The sequence below is a fragment of the Ylistrum balloti genome, unplaced genomic scaffold (genome assembly GCF_031769215.1).
Source record: "Ylistrum balloti isolate Yb309-2 unplaced genomic scaffold, AGI_CSIRO_Ybal_v1 Utg370924, whole genome shotgun sequence".
Taxonomy (NCBI): Eukaryota; Metazoa; Mollusca; class Bivalvia; order Pectinida; family Pectinidae; genus Ylistrum; species Ylistrum balloti.
The window spans coordinates 173,767-187,628 of record NW_026782523.1 but is presented as its reverse complement, the minus strand read 5'-3'; the positions used below and the strand labels follow the sequence as shown (position 1 = coordinate 187,628).

Genomic DNA, 13,862 nt, shown 5'->3' with positions numbered 1-13,862 from the left:
GGACATAACAGTTTCAGTGTAGAGAGACTCCTGGGATATACCATAGTGTAGAGAGACTCCTGTGATATGTTGTAGTGTAGAGAGACTCCTGGGATATACCATAGTGTAGAGAGACTCCTGGGATATATTGTAGTGTAGAGAGACTCCTGGGATATACCATAGTGTAGAGAGACTCCTGGGATATATTGTTGTGTAGAGAGACTCCTGGGATATAAGTGTTGTGTAGAGAGACTCCTGGGATATAATGTTGTGTAGTGTAGAGAGACTCCTGGGATATACCATAGTGTAGAGAGACTCCTGGGATATACCATAGTGTAGAGAGACTCCTGGGATATATTGTTGTGTAGAGAGACTCCTGGGATATATTGTTGTGTAGAGAGACTCCTGGGATATACCATAGTGTAGAGAGACTCCTGGGATATACCATAGTGTAGAGAGACTCCTGGGATATACCATAGTGTAGAGAGACTCTTGGGATATACCATAGTGTAGAGAGACTCCTGGGATATATATTGTAGTGTAGAGAGACTCCTGGGATATACCATAGTGTAGAGAGACTCCTGGGATATACCATAGTGTAGAGAGACTCCTAGGATATACCATAGTGTAGAGAGACTCCTGGGATATACCATAGTGTATATTCTGTAGTATAGAGACACTTAGGACATAACATAGCTACAAAAGACTGCTAGTGTCATTGACCTTGATGCTAATCGACCTGTTAGAAAATTTGGACAACAATGTTTCCATTTTATGTTGTTTATTTGTCAGTGTTTTGTATTAATTGATGTAATTCTAAAATTGTTGTTAAGAATTTTTGACTATGACAAATTAATTGGCCTTAACCGATTGAATGATTGAGGATACAGGATATTTTTTCTGAATTAATTCTTTTGGTGAAAATTATTACCAGGAGTACTTTTGTTGTTTTATATTGAATTTAGTATGATAGAATTTGAAGAAATTTTCTGTCATTCACTCCTCAGGATAATGTGGAGAAAAAAATTAACAAAATTTGAGCTGTTCTTTCTAGAATTCCTAACACAGGGATGGAGGGAGGGAGGGAGGGAGAGAGAGAGAGAGAGAGAGAGAGAGAGAGAGAGCAAAAGATTAAGGGCTGCTAACCTCTGTTGATTGCATCTTTTATTGTGGTTTTCTAGTTGTCATATGGAGTCCAAAGAATCTTGAGAATGGTGGCAGTCAACATGTCCTTCACCTTAAAGGAGGTGGCCGTGTGGAAGGCTAGAGTTAATGTTCATGTGGTGAGTTTAAAATGGAATTACTTTTTTTCTCTTGTAAGCTCACAAGCTCGCTTGGAGTTGGGGGGGGGGGGGTGGAACTGCTTTATTCCTTACCAAACTTTACTCACTTATTAAGCATTAAGATATCTTGGACAGGGTTGTTTTGTCAAGGTCAAAATCATGGGTACTTACTGTTTTGAAGGAAATGAGTGGCAGTGCTCTAGCATTATTATTCCTGACAGAATATTGTAAGACCTCACACACTTAAAATGACAACAACACATCAATACACACTAGTTATGAAACTGTATTGTCAGATTGTCCTACTTATGTATTGCATTGTTCCATTATCAACACCCAACAGCACCATCTTCACAAACCACTATAGTATTATCATCAATGGTTTGTGGGGGCTGTTTGAAAACATGCTTCAACAGTACTCTGTATGCTTGTTAATTAAGTTAGTGTATACAATTATTTTTATCTACACTTATCATTTTTAAATCATATATTCAAAAAATTGTCTTGAAAATTGTCCATGACAAAATAAACTTAATCTTTTTATTTCTTTTTCAGACAATGAATACTTTTCTCAAACGGAATATAAACAAATCTGGACTGAAGCTCAAAGATCGAATGTTCCTCTGCCCTGGCCATGAAGCTTGTCTTCAGTCTGAATCTAAATTGGCAGAATTTAAGACTGACATTTTCCAAAGATACCAGCCCTTTATTAGCCAGATTCAGAGACACAACAAGTGTCTAGAGACAATCCAAAAAACAGCTTTCGAAGATCTCCCTAATTTACGTTCATTTTCTGTACAAAAAAACTTCCTTGAAGTTTTACCAGACACAATAGTAAAATGCAAGTTCTTGAACGAGCTGTGCTTGGCAGAAAATGATCTGTTGGATCTACCCTCTGCTTTGTATAACTGTACAGAACTGACTCATTTGGACATTAGCAGTAACAGAATGGAGAAATTACCTAACGTTATTACACTCATGGGAAATCTTAGGGTTCTACGTGCTGACAACTTAATGTTAAAGCAGTTGCCAGATGCCATTGGTAACTTGGCAAGATTGAATGAACTGAGTCTGAATGGCAACTGTTTGACAACTCTGCCGAAGACTTTCAAGAACCTTAAACAGCTGACAAGTCTCTCTCTGGTCGGAATCAAGTGGCTGGACAATAAAAACAACCTCCTCCTATCTAAAGAGAACTTTGTGACATTCCTCGAAAAGGAAGGCATTAAGAGATGGATTACAGCCAACCCAGAGGTAGGCAGAAGTCTGAACGTTTAAAGGATTTCTCTGTTGCTTTAGATATTTTATTAAATAAAATAATTGTGTGAATTTGATTAAATATTCTGTGATTCGTTCAGGGCGTCCATGTTTTTATTTTGATTCCTAGGTAATGGGTGAAGAGGACATGTTTAAATTGTTTGACCTGGATAATAGCGGGACTTTGGACACACAAGAGATTGCCAAGGTTAATGCCAGCCTCTTCACTATTTTTCCAAGGTTCGGATACAATGGAAGGGACCCCCCAGGTAAAAATCAGGATTTAAAAAAAAAAAAAAAGAATGGTGAGTTGTTCATATTACCCTGCATCCATCGTTTGCCGATGATTTGTCCTATAATTTATTCATGTTAATGCCCTTTCTTCAGGATGACCAGATTCTCGCATTTTATTTGTAAGGTCTGCTCGGTCCCTTTTTAAGTCTAGCTGTGCAATATCCATTTTGGAACCGATAAGCAAAACAAAATGGTCAACAGGCAACCATCGTCGATTTGACACTTAAAAATTATCATCACTGTTTCTTCAGAGGTTCTTCATAAATTTCATATATTCAAGAGCAAATGAAAGAAAAAGAAATAAAGACCATTAAAGATCATACAATTGTAACTCAGGTAAAATATTAGCCGCAATGTGTTACTCTGCAAAAGAGAACTCTTTAGCTCAATATGTTGAGCATCAAGCTAGTAGGCCAGGGGTCTCGAGTTCAAATCCTAGTGGAGGCATTGAAATAAATAATGACCTTTGTTACACAATGCACCCCTGGTACTCTGGTTTCCTCCAAAAGTAAAACTCCCCCTTCCTGTACATCTGGGCCAACAAGATGTGATTGATACAACCTGATGGCTTGGTCCTCAATTGTTGTAAAAAAAGTTTATGTTTTGATATGCACCATTATATTCAGATTTGCATTAAGTTAAACTAGAGCAGTGAACATTGAGTGCTAGAAGTTGATTGTAATATAAATGTCTTAAGTCATGGTTTTGTTACCTTGAATAGACAATTACTTTTATCACTGAAATATTATTTTGGAATCCAATTGATCACACTCAAGAGAGGACCTAACATTCTTCACTGTGGCGTTAAACCACTACCATAATACTGTATAACTAACTACTGAGATTAGTGATACAGAAATCAACTTCTTAGACACTGTCGTAGATATAGTCACTCAATAACTGATGTCAAGGTTACTGGAACCATAACATGAATTAACGTCAACAATCGGCTGAGAACAGAATTCTCTGCACCTGCAATAAAGTAACTTAGGAAACAACAAAAATTCTTGTAATTGCTTAGACGAAGCCCTCCCCCGAATGAAACTGGTTGGTATATATAAATATAGTTTAGATGTAAACAACCACTGTGAACAGAATATATGAGGTTGTGTTGTGATTGCACCTCCTTGTTCATATAACTTTGATGTTGACAGGATGTGCTGGTACTTCAGACAAATATTCAGAACGCCTTTAAAGAAGTTTGTATTCATGGTCCTAACCTTGATCTTTGTGATTGGTCAGTGCTGATGATACCATTGTTGTATTGTAGGACTATAGTTTTATCAATTTTTCTTTCACTTAGATCCCACAGATTTGCCATTAGGTGGTGTTCCTGAAGAGATATTAGGACTCAAGGCTCTGGTTAACCTAGATCTTAGTTACCAAGGAATTATCACCATACCTGATAATATCAAAGACTTGAACAAATTAGAGAAGCTCCACCTCAACAGTAATCCCTATTTATTGTCACTGTCTGCTGAGATTGGACGTTGTCCTTTGTCAGGTAAGTCTCTTCCTCCCTTCTTTAATGATAAGATATAGAAATTGAAGACAATTGGTTCTCTGGAAAAAATTTCCTGCTTTGCTTTTCTCCATAAAACCCTAAAAGTAAATCTACTTGTTTCCTCAAATTATTCACCAATTGTAGCTTACCTGCCTTATGTACACATGACAAACTTCTGTCCATTTGATGACACAATTCAAACTTGTCTGATCTGTATTCTACAGAGTTAAACCTTGTTGACTGCCCAGTACTGAAGACTCCACCTAAAGAGATCAGGGATCGTGGCTTTAGGACAACTTACGCCTACCTCAAACGTCTGCTGACAGGATCTGTGGACTGTAAACGAACCAAACTGATGTTGGTGGGACTTGGTGGAGCTGGTAAAACCAGGTACATTCTTAAACCAATGTATCAAACCTCTACTGTAGAGCCAAACCAAAATTTTAGACTTGGCATGGGTCTGTCAAAGGTGATCTGCTGTTACTGTCACAGTTGGTAAAAGCTTGCGTCTAGAGCTAGGAAGCTCTGGGTTTGAACCCTGATCTATCATTTGCCTATTTACTCATCTTTTAATGGATATGTATCCTCAAGTGTAAGTCAATCAACCCTGCTTGTGAAGGCCTCTCAAAACTTCAGAGTAAAGTGGCCATTACACATGTAGATAGGTGACCTTCATACAGAGATGTAATCACTGAATTTTGTTAAGTTAGGAACCAAAACAATTGGTCTTTATAGACAGGTACTCAGTATGTACAAGTGACATTTACAGACATACTTTTTTATATACACACAAACAGGAATTGGTTTTATACTAGTGACCTTTACAGACAGGTATTGGTTATATACTAGTGACCTTTACAGACAGGTATTGGTTATATACTAGTGACCTTTACAGACAGGTATTGGTTATATTCTAGTGACCTTTACAGACAGGTATTGGTTATATTCTAGTGACCTTTACAGACAGGTATTTGTTATATACTAGTGACCTGTATTGACAGGTATTTGTTATATACTAGTGACCTTTACAGACAGGTATTTATTACATACTAGTGAACTTTATAGACAGATAATATGTTATGTTACAGGGATGGTCTTTCAGACAAGTATATGTTTTCTGTATTTGAAAAGATAGCTCTATGTGGGAGAAAAATAACAGGTTTGATTCAATTGCTGGTAACAGAAGCTGATCAGACATGAACTTAAATCCTATTGTATCCATATTGATGTAAATGTGAATGGATTGTTGTAAAAAATGCTTTTTTTTCCTATAATATTTGTTTTCATGTTTTTAGTTTGGTAAAGTCATTGATGTCAAAAAACCAAAAATCTAATCTGACTGGCGCGGAAGCAATCACTGATGGTTAGTATAACAATCTACTCTGACTGGTCAATCACTGATGGTCAGTATAAAAAATCTGCTCTGACTGGTCAATCACTGATGGTCAATATTAAAAATCTGCTCTGACTGGTCAATCGCTGATGGTCAATATTAAAAATCTGCTCTGACTGGTGAATCTCTGATGGTCAGTATTAAAAATCTGCTCTGACTGGTGAATCACTGATGGTCAATATTAAAAATCTGCTCTGACTGGTCAATTGCTGATGGTCAATATTAAAAATCTGCTCTGACTGGTCAATCTCTGATGGTCAGTATTAAAAATCTGCTCCGACTGGTCAGTCACTGATGGTCAATATAAAAAATCTGCTCTGACTGGTGAATCCCTGATGGTCAGTGTGAACCATTATTAACTTTGATTTCAATTGAGATGTGATTACATTAGAATTTTAAACCTACATGTGTACACTTGTCAATGTTGTAATTACAGGAATTGACATCTGTACTTGGGATGTAAAACACGACAAAGACACAATATCCTACAGTGTGTGGGACTTTGCTGGTCAGACTGTATACTACAACACACATCAGGTAATGGCCTTCATGGATAAAACCTGGGGGACATCTCATAGGGTAATATGTTACACCCATCAGGTAATACAGCACACATCTGGTAATGGCCATCATGGATCAAACTTGGGGGACATCTCATAAGGCAATACAACACACAGCAGGTTATGGGTGTTAAGGATAAAACTTTGGATACATCACATAGAGTAATACAACAAGCATCAGGTAATGGCTGTCATGGATAAAACCTGGGGGTCATCTCATAAGGCAATACAACACACATCAGGTAATGGGTATCAAGGATAAAATTTTGGGTACATCTCATAGAGTAATACAACACACATCAGGTAGTGGCTGTCAAGGATAGATCTTGGTGGACATCTCATAAGGCAATACAACAATCATCAGGTAATGTATGTCAATGATAGATCTTGGGGGACCTCTCATAAGGCAATACAACACACATCAGGTAATGGCTGTCAAGGATAGATCTTGGGGGACATCTCATAAGGCAATACAACACACATCAGGTAATGGCTGTCAAGGATAGATCTTGGGGGACATCTCATAAGGCAATACACCACGCATCAGGAAATGACTGTCAAGGATAAAACTTTGGGGACAGCTCATAAGGCAATACAACACATCAGGTAATGGCTGTCAAGGATAGATCTTGGGGGACCTCTCATAAGGCAATACACCACGCATCAGGAAATGACTGTCAAGGATAAAACTTTGGGGACAGCTCATAAGGCAATACAACACATCAGGTAATGGCTGTCAAGGATAGATCTTGGGGGACCTCTCATAAGGCAATACAACACACATCAGGTAATGGCTGTCAAGGATAGATCTTGGGGGACATCTCATAAGATAATACAACACATCAGGTAATGGGCGCCCAGGGTTTAGTTCAAAAGATTAGTTTCGGGAGCTCCAGGTTGGTAAATGCTCTAAATTCTGACTGAAAGGATTGAATTTTTAGGTTATCTGACCTGAAGGGTGAAGATGACATCTAGCCATCACATTTCACCCCACACATAACAAAAGAATTATGGAAAACTCTTAGGTACTGGCTAAAAAATAATTTATGATTAGAAACATGCTGCAGCATAAATATTTGGTTTCTTACAGTTTTTCCTTTCTGACCGAGCTGTGTACCTGCTGCTATGGAATATACGACTTGGACATGAACATGCTGGTTTGAACTTTTGGCTCAACTCAATCACAGTACATGCTCCTAAGGCCCCCATCTTTGTTGTGGGCACCCACACTGACCAGGTGAGTTATAGACACTGACTGTCATAGTACATGCTCCTAAGGCCCCCATCTTTGTGGTGGACATCCACACTGACCATGTGAGTCATAGACACTGACCATCACAATTCATACACCCCTATAGCCCCATCTTTGTGGTGTTTTGGTGACAGTGCGAAACACTCACCTTTCACCTAGGCATGCATTCTTGGAAGGGCGGTGAAAATGTATGAGGTCACCTGCCCGACCATTATGGCTTTCCCTGAGTACTCTGGTTTCCTTCCTCAGTAAGACCTGTTGCACTCTCCCATCTGAACCAAAAAGAGTGATGAATATAAATTGATAGTTTATTTTGCAGTTCTTACAAGATAAATTACTCCAACAAACATGGATGGAAGGTTATTTACTGTTATATATGATAAATAAAGAAAAACAGGACATTTTAACCAGCTGTCACAGATTTCTTCTCGTGCTGTGTTTTGCTGCAAATATAATCTTTAAATGTGTAAATATGCTAAATGAATGATATTTATCATAGCATTTTATATACTGCAGATGTCAAAAGTAGAGCTTCCCATGGATGTAATGAAAAACAAATACCACCAGATAGAGGGATTTCACTTCGTCAGCTCAAAGGATGGAAATGTAAGTCAGATCTAGTTATTACCACCAGATAGAAGGATTTCACTTTGTCACCTCAAAGGATGGAAAAGTAAGTCAGATCTTGTAAATACCACCAGATAGAGGGATTTCACTTTGTCACCTCAAAGGATGGAAATGTAAGTCAGATCTAGTTATTACCACCAGATAGAGGGATTTCACTTTGTCACCTCAAAGGATGGAAATGTAAGTCAGATCTAGTTATTACCACCAGATAGAGGGATTTCACTTTGTCACCTCAAAGGATGGAAATGTAAGTCAGATCTAGTTATTACCACCAGATAGAGGGATTTCACTTTGTCACCTCAAAGGATGGAAATGTAAGTCAGATCTAGTTATTACCACCAGATAGAGGGATTTCACTTTGTCACCTCAAAGGATGGAAATGTAAGTCAGATCTAGTAAATACCACCAGATAGAGGGATTTCACTTTGTCAGCTCAAAGGTTGGAAACGTAAGTCAGATCTAGTAAATACCACCAGATAGAGGGATTTCACTTTGTCACCTCAAAGGAAGGAAATGTAAGTCAGATCTAGTTATTACCACCAGATAGAGGGATTTCACTTTGTCACCTCAAAGGATGGAAATGTAAGTCAGATCTAGTTATTACCACCAGATAGAAGGATTTCACTTTGTCACCTCAAAGGATGGAAATGTAAGTCAGATCTAGTAAATACCACCAGATAGAGGGATTTCACTTTGTCACCTCAAAGGATGGAAATGTAAGTCAGATCTAGTAAATACCACCAGATAGAGGGATTTCACTTTGTCACCTCAAAGGATGGAAATGTAAGTCAGATCTAGTAAATACCACCAGATAGAGGGATTTCACTTTGTCACCTCAAAGGATGGAAATGTAAGTCAGATCTAGCATTCAGCTTCGATGGATGAGAAAAATGTATTACACTGTACTCTTTAACATGAAGAAGTGTTATAGAACTGTTTACTCCTCCAGGGTATCCCAGGGCTGAAGCAAGAATTGTTTAAAGTGACTCTACAACAGGAATACATGGGAGAGAAGATTCCTCAGGCATGGCTTCAACTAGAGAAACTTCTCACTGAGTAAGACTTTTATCATAAAACTAATTCATTTTAATTTTCTTCTTTTAGAAGTAATTTTTGTCTGAAAAATCTTAAATATTTCTTAGTTTTATAAAATTATTGTTGTCAATCATTTGAATGAAACCTAGCTCACATTGAAACGGTTTTGTTTTACCATTAGCATGACTGTCACTACAACAGATCATCAAAATTACAGAGGGTGAGGGTGGGAAGGGTGAGGGTTGGGAGCATGATGAAGGAGAGGGTGATGATGGGGTGAAACTGGGAGCATGATGGTGGGGAGTGTGAACATGTGGAGTGAGATGCTGGGTACAAAAGTATGAATGTTAGGCAAGAATCAGACTGTTATTTGGTATCATTATTTGTCAATGACATCCAACTGTTCATTAAGCTGTTTCTTTTTTTGTAGTGAAAGAGACAAAAATAAAGTGCTTGACTTCAAAACATTGGAAACAAAAGCTGTTGATGTTGGTATTGTTGATTCAACTGAGGTAAATATACTGAAACATACCTATACGCCTATGTCTTGTAATCAGCCCACCCTTATATATTGCTGTTGAGAAGAACTACCAGGACATGCTAATAAATTGTCTACTAATAAGGCCACCACATGGCTTTGAGTTAGAAGTAATGTGTTGGCCTGCTGGGGTCCAGAGGTAATGTGTTGGCCTGCTGGGGTCCAGAGATAATGTGTTGGCCTGCTGGGATCCTGTAATAAGCCCACCACATGGCTTTGAGTCAGAGGTAATGTATTGGCCTGCTGGGGTCCAGAGGTAATGTGTTGGCCTGCTGGGATCCAGTAATAAGTCCACCACATGGCTTTGAGTCAGAGGTAATGTGTATGCCTGTTTGGGTCCTGTAATAAGCCCACCACATGGCTTTGAGTCAGAGGTAATGTGTTGGCCTGCTGGGGTCCAGAGGTAATGTGTTGGCCTGCTGGGATCCAGTAATAAGCCCACCACATGGCTTTGAGTCAGAGGTAATGTGTATGCCTGCTGGGGTCCAGAGGTAATGTGTTGGCCTGCTGGGGTCCTGTAATAAGCTCACCACATGGCTTTGAGTTAGAGGTAATGTGTTGACCTGCTGGGGTCCAGAGATAATATGTTAGCCTGCTGGGGTCCAGAGATAATGTGTTGGCCTGTTTGGGTCCTGTAATAAGCCCACCACATGGCTTTGAGTTAGAGGTAATGTGTTGGCCTGCTGGGGTCCAGAGGTAATGTGTTGGCCTGCTGGGGTCCTGTAATAAGCTCACCACATGGCTTTGAGTCAGAGGTAATGTGTTGGCCTGTTGGGGTCCTGTAATCAGCCCACCACATGGCTTTGAGTCAGAGGTAATGTGTTGCTTGCTGGGGTCCTGTAATAAGCCCACCACATGGCTTTGAATCAGTGGTATTGTGTTAGCAGTCATATACTCTCAGTGTCACTTCTAAACAAATTATTATGTAAATATTAAAGATACACACCACTGCCTCTGACTTACTAAGACATTTTGGACTAATATAGGAAAATGGCCCTTGTTTTGATTTTCAGTGTTAATGTTGTATTATTATTATTCATATAGATGATTTCTGTGGGGGGTTTTTTTGTGATGAAGAGAAATACTTTGAAGAAGAAATCTGAATATTTTTCACACAGATATCTCAAGCTGTCCAGTTCTTACATGACCTTGGCATGATCCAACATTTCTCCAATGAGAACCTCAGAAATCAAGTGATCATTGAACCACAGTGGATTGTAGATGTGATGGCATGTGTCGTCTGTGTAGACCAGGCTGTCATCCAGGTAAGCAATCATTGCCACTCACCCCCAAAATAAAGTATTATGTTGTCATCAATGTAACCAATCACTGTCCAGTATGATGTTGTCATCATGGTCACCAATCACTGTCCAGTATGATGTTGTCATCAATGTAACCAATCACTGTCCAGTATGATGTTGTCATCATGGTAACCAATCACTGTCCAGTATGATGTTGCCATCATGGTCACCAATCGCTGTCCAGTATGATGTTGCCATCATGGTAACCAATCACTGTCCAGTATGATGCTGCCATCATGGTAACCAATCACTGTCCAGTATGATGTTGCCATCATGGTAACCAATCACTGCCCATTATTGTGTTTTCACTGAAATCTCCTTCTTGATGTATGGTTTCACCTTGGTTAGTTTTTGGATCAGTGAGAGATTGTTATTTGCTAAACATTTGTTTTATTTGTTTTTATTCCTTCAAAAGTTCAGGATTTAAGTGTTTCCAAAATGTTTTTCTATTTTGTTTTGATTTTTTTTTAAATGATCACTCTTTTGTTTCAGAATGGTCGACTAAAGCATGCAGACATTAAGAAAATTTGGAAGAATCACACAAAGATGGCTGACTGGTTGCTGAGACTGACTGAGGAATTTGACTTGACCTTCCAATTAGAGAAGGAAAAATGTAACATTGTACCATGTCTGCTTCCAGAGAAATGCCCTGATGTATGTTGTACTTTGATGGAAACATATTGTATGTAGTAACTTACTCATTCCTAAACTGTTGTGCAATACACTAATGTTAGGTCACTGTGACCTTGAACTCAAGGTCAATGGTCAAATAAATGCAAGTTTTGTGATGATAGAATACGTAAGAACAGCAAATTTCTTAATTTCATTCCTGTAACCCAACCCACTAAAAAAGCAGCAAATACATATGCTTTTGTTTACTAAACAAATGTCGTGTTAATTACCTGTTTGGGATAAGATAAAGCCACACAGAACCCTCTTTGTAAATCATTACCATGTAATAGCTTGTTGTGACTGGTAGAGAGCATGTAAACTCAGTATGTTTGTTTTATTTCACAGTTTTCCTGGCCACAGATACAACAGGATGAAGGAATCTTTGAAACAAAAATGATCTACAAGTTTGATTATTTACCAGGAGGTCTTTTCAACAGGGGGCAGGTAAGATATACTGCCTTGTAATACACCCAAGGTAAAGGCCTAAATTAAAGGTTGGACTTTTTTTTCTTTTTTTTTTTTTTTTTAACATTTTTTTCAGGTTGCTAATGTCAATAGAATAGAAGTTCTTATAACACAACCAGTAGAAGATTGAAGTGTGACGTATTAAACAAACCGTCGCCACATTGACTACAGTACATTGTTACCATCTGGTGTATTTTTCTGTCTATAATCTGTTTACTATCTCCTCACACTATCTTCAACCTTAGTCTACATAGAATTATAGTGCAGCCAAAAAAGGTCGTAGATTCAGTACCATCTCATTGAAACATCACACTCTAATCTTTTACTGGTTGTGTAATAAGAACTTCTATCTTAAACGTTTGGCTTATTGTAAGACAATATATAAATATGGTTTGGCTTATTGTAAGACAATATATATACATGGTTGGGCTTATTGTAAGACAATATATAAATATGGTTGGGCTTATTGTAATTCAATATTTATACATGGTTGGGCTTACTGTTGGACAATATATATACATGGTTGGGCTTACTGTAGGACAATAGATATACATGGTTGGGCGTACTGTAGGACAATATATACACATGGTTGGGCTTACTGTAGGACAATAGATATACATGGTTGGGCTTACTGTAGGACAATATATACACATGGTTGGGCTTATTGTAGAACAATATATATACATGGTTGGGCTTACTGTAGAACAATATATACACATGGATGGGCTTACTGTAGGACAATAGATATACATGGTTGGGTTTACTGTAGAACAATATATACATATGGTTGGGCTTATTGTAGAACAATATATATACATGGTTGGGCTTACTGTAGAACAATATATACACATGGTTGGGCTTACTGTAGGACAATAGATATACATGGTTGGGTTTACTGTAGAACAATATATACATATGGTTGGGCTTATTGTAGAACAATATATATACATGGTTGGGCTTATTGTAGAACAATATATACACATGGTTGGGCTTACTGTAGGACAATAGATATACATGGTTGGGTTTACTGTAGAACAATATATACATATGGTTGGGCTTATTGTAGAACAATATATATACATGGTTGGGCTTATTGTAGAACAATATATACACATGGTTGGGCTTATTACCAGACATAAGCCCCTTAATCCTTGATAATTAAGATAATGAGTTGCTGAGTCACATGAAGAACACTATAGGCTATTTGTATTGTAGTTTTCTGCTCCATTCTCCCTGACAGTATATACAGTTTGAATCTGTGTCTCCTGCAATTCAAACTTACAATGGTACATTGATATGTACTGACAATATGTCTGTTAAATCAGGTAAGACTTCACGGTGTCTCAGAGGAGTCTGTCTTATGGAAGAGAGGTTCTTTCATCAAGAAGAATGGGCAGTTGGCTTTGGTGCAACAGATTGGGTGAGTGTCTATGACTTGAATTTATAAAAGTCTGCTACTAACCAGATTTTTTCCAATCAGAAATCAAAATTAATTATTTCTTCCAGATTTTCAAGTATGGTTGAATGCACAAATTGTTGCTTCTGTATATTATTGATGATAATTACTCATGGGTGAAATCATCATTTCACTGACATGGCAAAAACTGATAATGCGCTAAAATGTTGATTGTATGAATTAGGTGAAGTATGATTAGGGTCACACCAGAATCATACAATGGAAGGAAAACAAATGAATGATTCT

The 13,862-nt window shown here is 38.0% G+C and overlaps 1 protein-coding gene across 1 annotated transcript in view; it reads left to right on the top strand.

The window, feature by feature from the left end:
* Positions 1-13,862, top strand: part of LOC132559485 (uncharacterized) — a 70,611-nt gene that overhangs the window by 36,368 nt on the left and 20,381 nt on the right. Inside the window, exons 30-44 of the mRNA XM_060224112.1 lie at positions 1,161-1,262; positions 1,818-2,516; positions 2,650-2,788; positions 4,117-4,317; positions 4,542-4,707; positions 5,613-5,680; positions 6,147-6,247; positions 7,361-7,507; positions 8,039-8,128; positions 9,099-9,205; positions 9,615-9,696; positions 10,841-10,987; positions 11,516-11,677; positions 12,041-12,139; positions 13,486-13,580. Coding sequence (XP_060080095.1) covers positions 1,161-1,262; positions 1,818-2,516; positions 2,650-2,788; positions 4,117-4,317; positions 4,542-4,707; positions 5,613-5,680; positions 6,147-6,247; positions 7,361-7,507; positions 8,039-8,128; positions 9,099-9,205; positions 9,615-9,696; positions 10,841-10,987; positions 11,516-11,677; positions 12,041-12,139; positions 13,486-13,580 — 2,405 coding nt within the window. The remainder of the gene's footprint in view (positions 1-1,160; positions 1,263-1,817; positions 2,517-2,649; positions 2,789-4,116; positions 4,318-4,541; positions 4,708-5,612; positions 5,681-6,146; positions 6,248-7,360; positions 7,508-8,038; positions 8,129-9,098; positions 9,206-9,614; positions 9,697-10,840; positions 10,988-11,515; positions 11,678-12,040; positions 12,140-13,485; positions 13,581-13,862) is intronic.